The following is a 1,759-nucleotide window of genomic DNA, read 5'->3' on the forward strand; positions in this document are numbered from 1 at the left end:
AAAAAAAAAATCCTATGGGGCAGCCTGGGCAGGGCAAATAAGTCCCAGGAAGGGATATTTCCAGCACTTTGTGTCTCAGTGAGGGTAGAAGGGAGGGGCTGTGGGTTGTCCAGGGTAGGGAGCCTCCAGCATTTTTTCTGCAGTCAGGGTCTCCTTGTCTTCCCACTGTTAAGGACCCTGTCCATGGACCCTCAGGACCAACCTCCTCAAGTGTAATGATCCAGGCTACAGGACAAAGTTGTTCCCTGCAGTGACAGTTACCCAGGGCTCCAGGGAGCCCACAGCTGGCAGTATATCAGATGCCATCTGTGGGCACTGTTAGCCTGCCCACTCGTAGGTAGAAACACAGTATGCTCATTTGTAGTCTGGTTTGGCAGGACCCAGTACCCTCAGCAGTGGTCTGAGTGTTCAAAGCCCACTTTTGTAAGATAGAACCTAAAACATTTTGGGTTAATAAAGTAAATGTTTGTATAAATTATTTGGTGTTACCTCCACACCTTATACCCCAACACCATGGCTCAGACATGGGATCAGGACACTCCTTTGGGATCCCACTGTTAGCGAGGCAGGGAGTGCCATAGTTTTCTAACTTGGTTTACCACCGGCTAGTCCAAAGGAAGTCTTTCATGACTCCTTAGCAAATAAGCAGGTAAAGGAGAGGGCTCTGATGGGTGAAAGGGTTGGGAAGAGGATTCTGAGCCTGGAATCCGGCTCCTTCCCCTCTCAGCAGTCCCCGGAGCTTGGATTGAAAACAACCCAGTCTTCAGCTCCATTCTATAGATGGAGAAGCTGAGGACAGAGGGAGGCTGTGAACTATGAAAGGCCACATGCTGAGAGTCCTGGCCAGGCTATCTGACCACAAACCAGCTATGGATTTTGCACTTTTGTTCCAAGCCACTTGTGTGTGTGTGGACCACCACCATTTGAACAAACTATGCAATTCCAACTGCTTACTTCCAGAAGCATTTTAATAAAAGATTTCTTTTTTTTAATAACAGAATTTTGGTTTACTTGAAGTTCATTCATTGTATCTACTAATAAAAAAAATTAGGCTGCTTTGGAGAGGCTGTAAAACCTGAGGTTTTGGGCCACGAGCTGATCTCAGATCACATGCCTGGCTTGGGGTGGGAGTGGCGTGTTCTGAGCTCATTGACTCTCAGCTGCTGGTGGGTCTGGAGGGAGAACTGGGGGGACATCTCTCTCTTTTAACTCAGTTTCCACCTGGGCCAAGTTTGGCTTTTCTGAGAGCAAAGTCTCTCTTAGGTTGTCGAGGCTGTTATCTTTGGTTCCAGCCTCATCCAAATGCAGGACTTCTGGAATTTCTTTTTCCGGTGGCTTCATCTTTCGATTTCTGGGAGGAGAGAAACAGTGTTGATCAGGGAGACCAAGGTGTTGGGGCAGGACTGAGTCTCCCAAATGGGTTAGAGAGCTTGAGGGGAACGTCCTGCATGCACTCTGGGAGCTAGTGGGGGAGAAGCGGCCATGGCAGAGAAACAGCTTACACACACGTGCAACGTCACTGCCACCTGTGAGCTCAACTAGTATTGCCACACACCCTCCCACCTTACGGGTGAGGAAATGTGGTTCGAAGAGGCCAAACAAGCACATACCTGGGGTGTGCACTTAAGTCTCCTGACTCTGAGTCCCGTGTTCTTTTCACCAAACCACACAGTTTCCAGCCCCAGGACTGTCATCCTACTTAGCGCAGGTCCTTGTCACCCCATACCACATCCCCCACAGTACTGCAGAAAATTCCTGC

General features: G+C 49.1%; 1 protein-coding gene across 2 annotated transcripts in view; it reads right to left on the minus strand.

Moving 5' to 3' along the window:
* Positions 1–950: 950 nt before the first annotated feature.
* SLC51B (solute carrier family 51, beta subunit) overlaps positions 951–1,759 on the minus strand; it is an 8,751-nt gene continuing 7,942 nt past the window's right edge. For both annotated transcript variants that reach the window (XM_008567958.1, XM_008567957.1), the window contains one exon: positions 951–1,351. In XM_008567958.1, the coding sequence (XP_008566180.1) occupies positions 1,147–1,351 (205 nt within the window). In that variant the 3' untranslated portion in view covers positions 951–1,146. The remainder of the gene's footprint in view (positions 1,352–1,759) is intronic.

The sequence above is a fragment of the Galeopterus variegatus genome, unplaced genomic scaffold, assembly GCF_000696425.1.
Source record: "Galeopterus variegatus unplaced genomic scaffold, G_variegatus-3.0.2 Scaffold360, whole genome shotgun sequence".
NCBI classification, from domain to species: domain Eukaryota; kingdom Metazoa; phylum Chordata; class Mammalia; order Dermoptera; family Cynocephalidae; genus Galeopterus; species Galeopterus variegatus.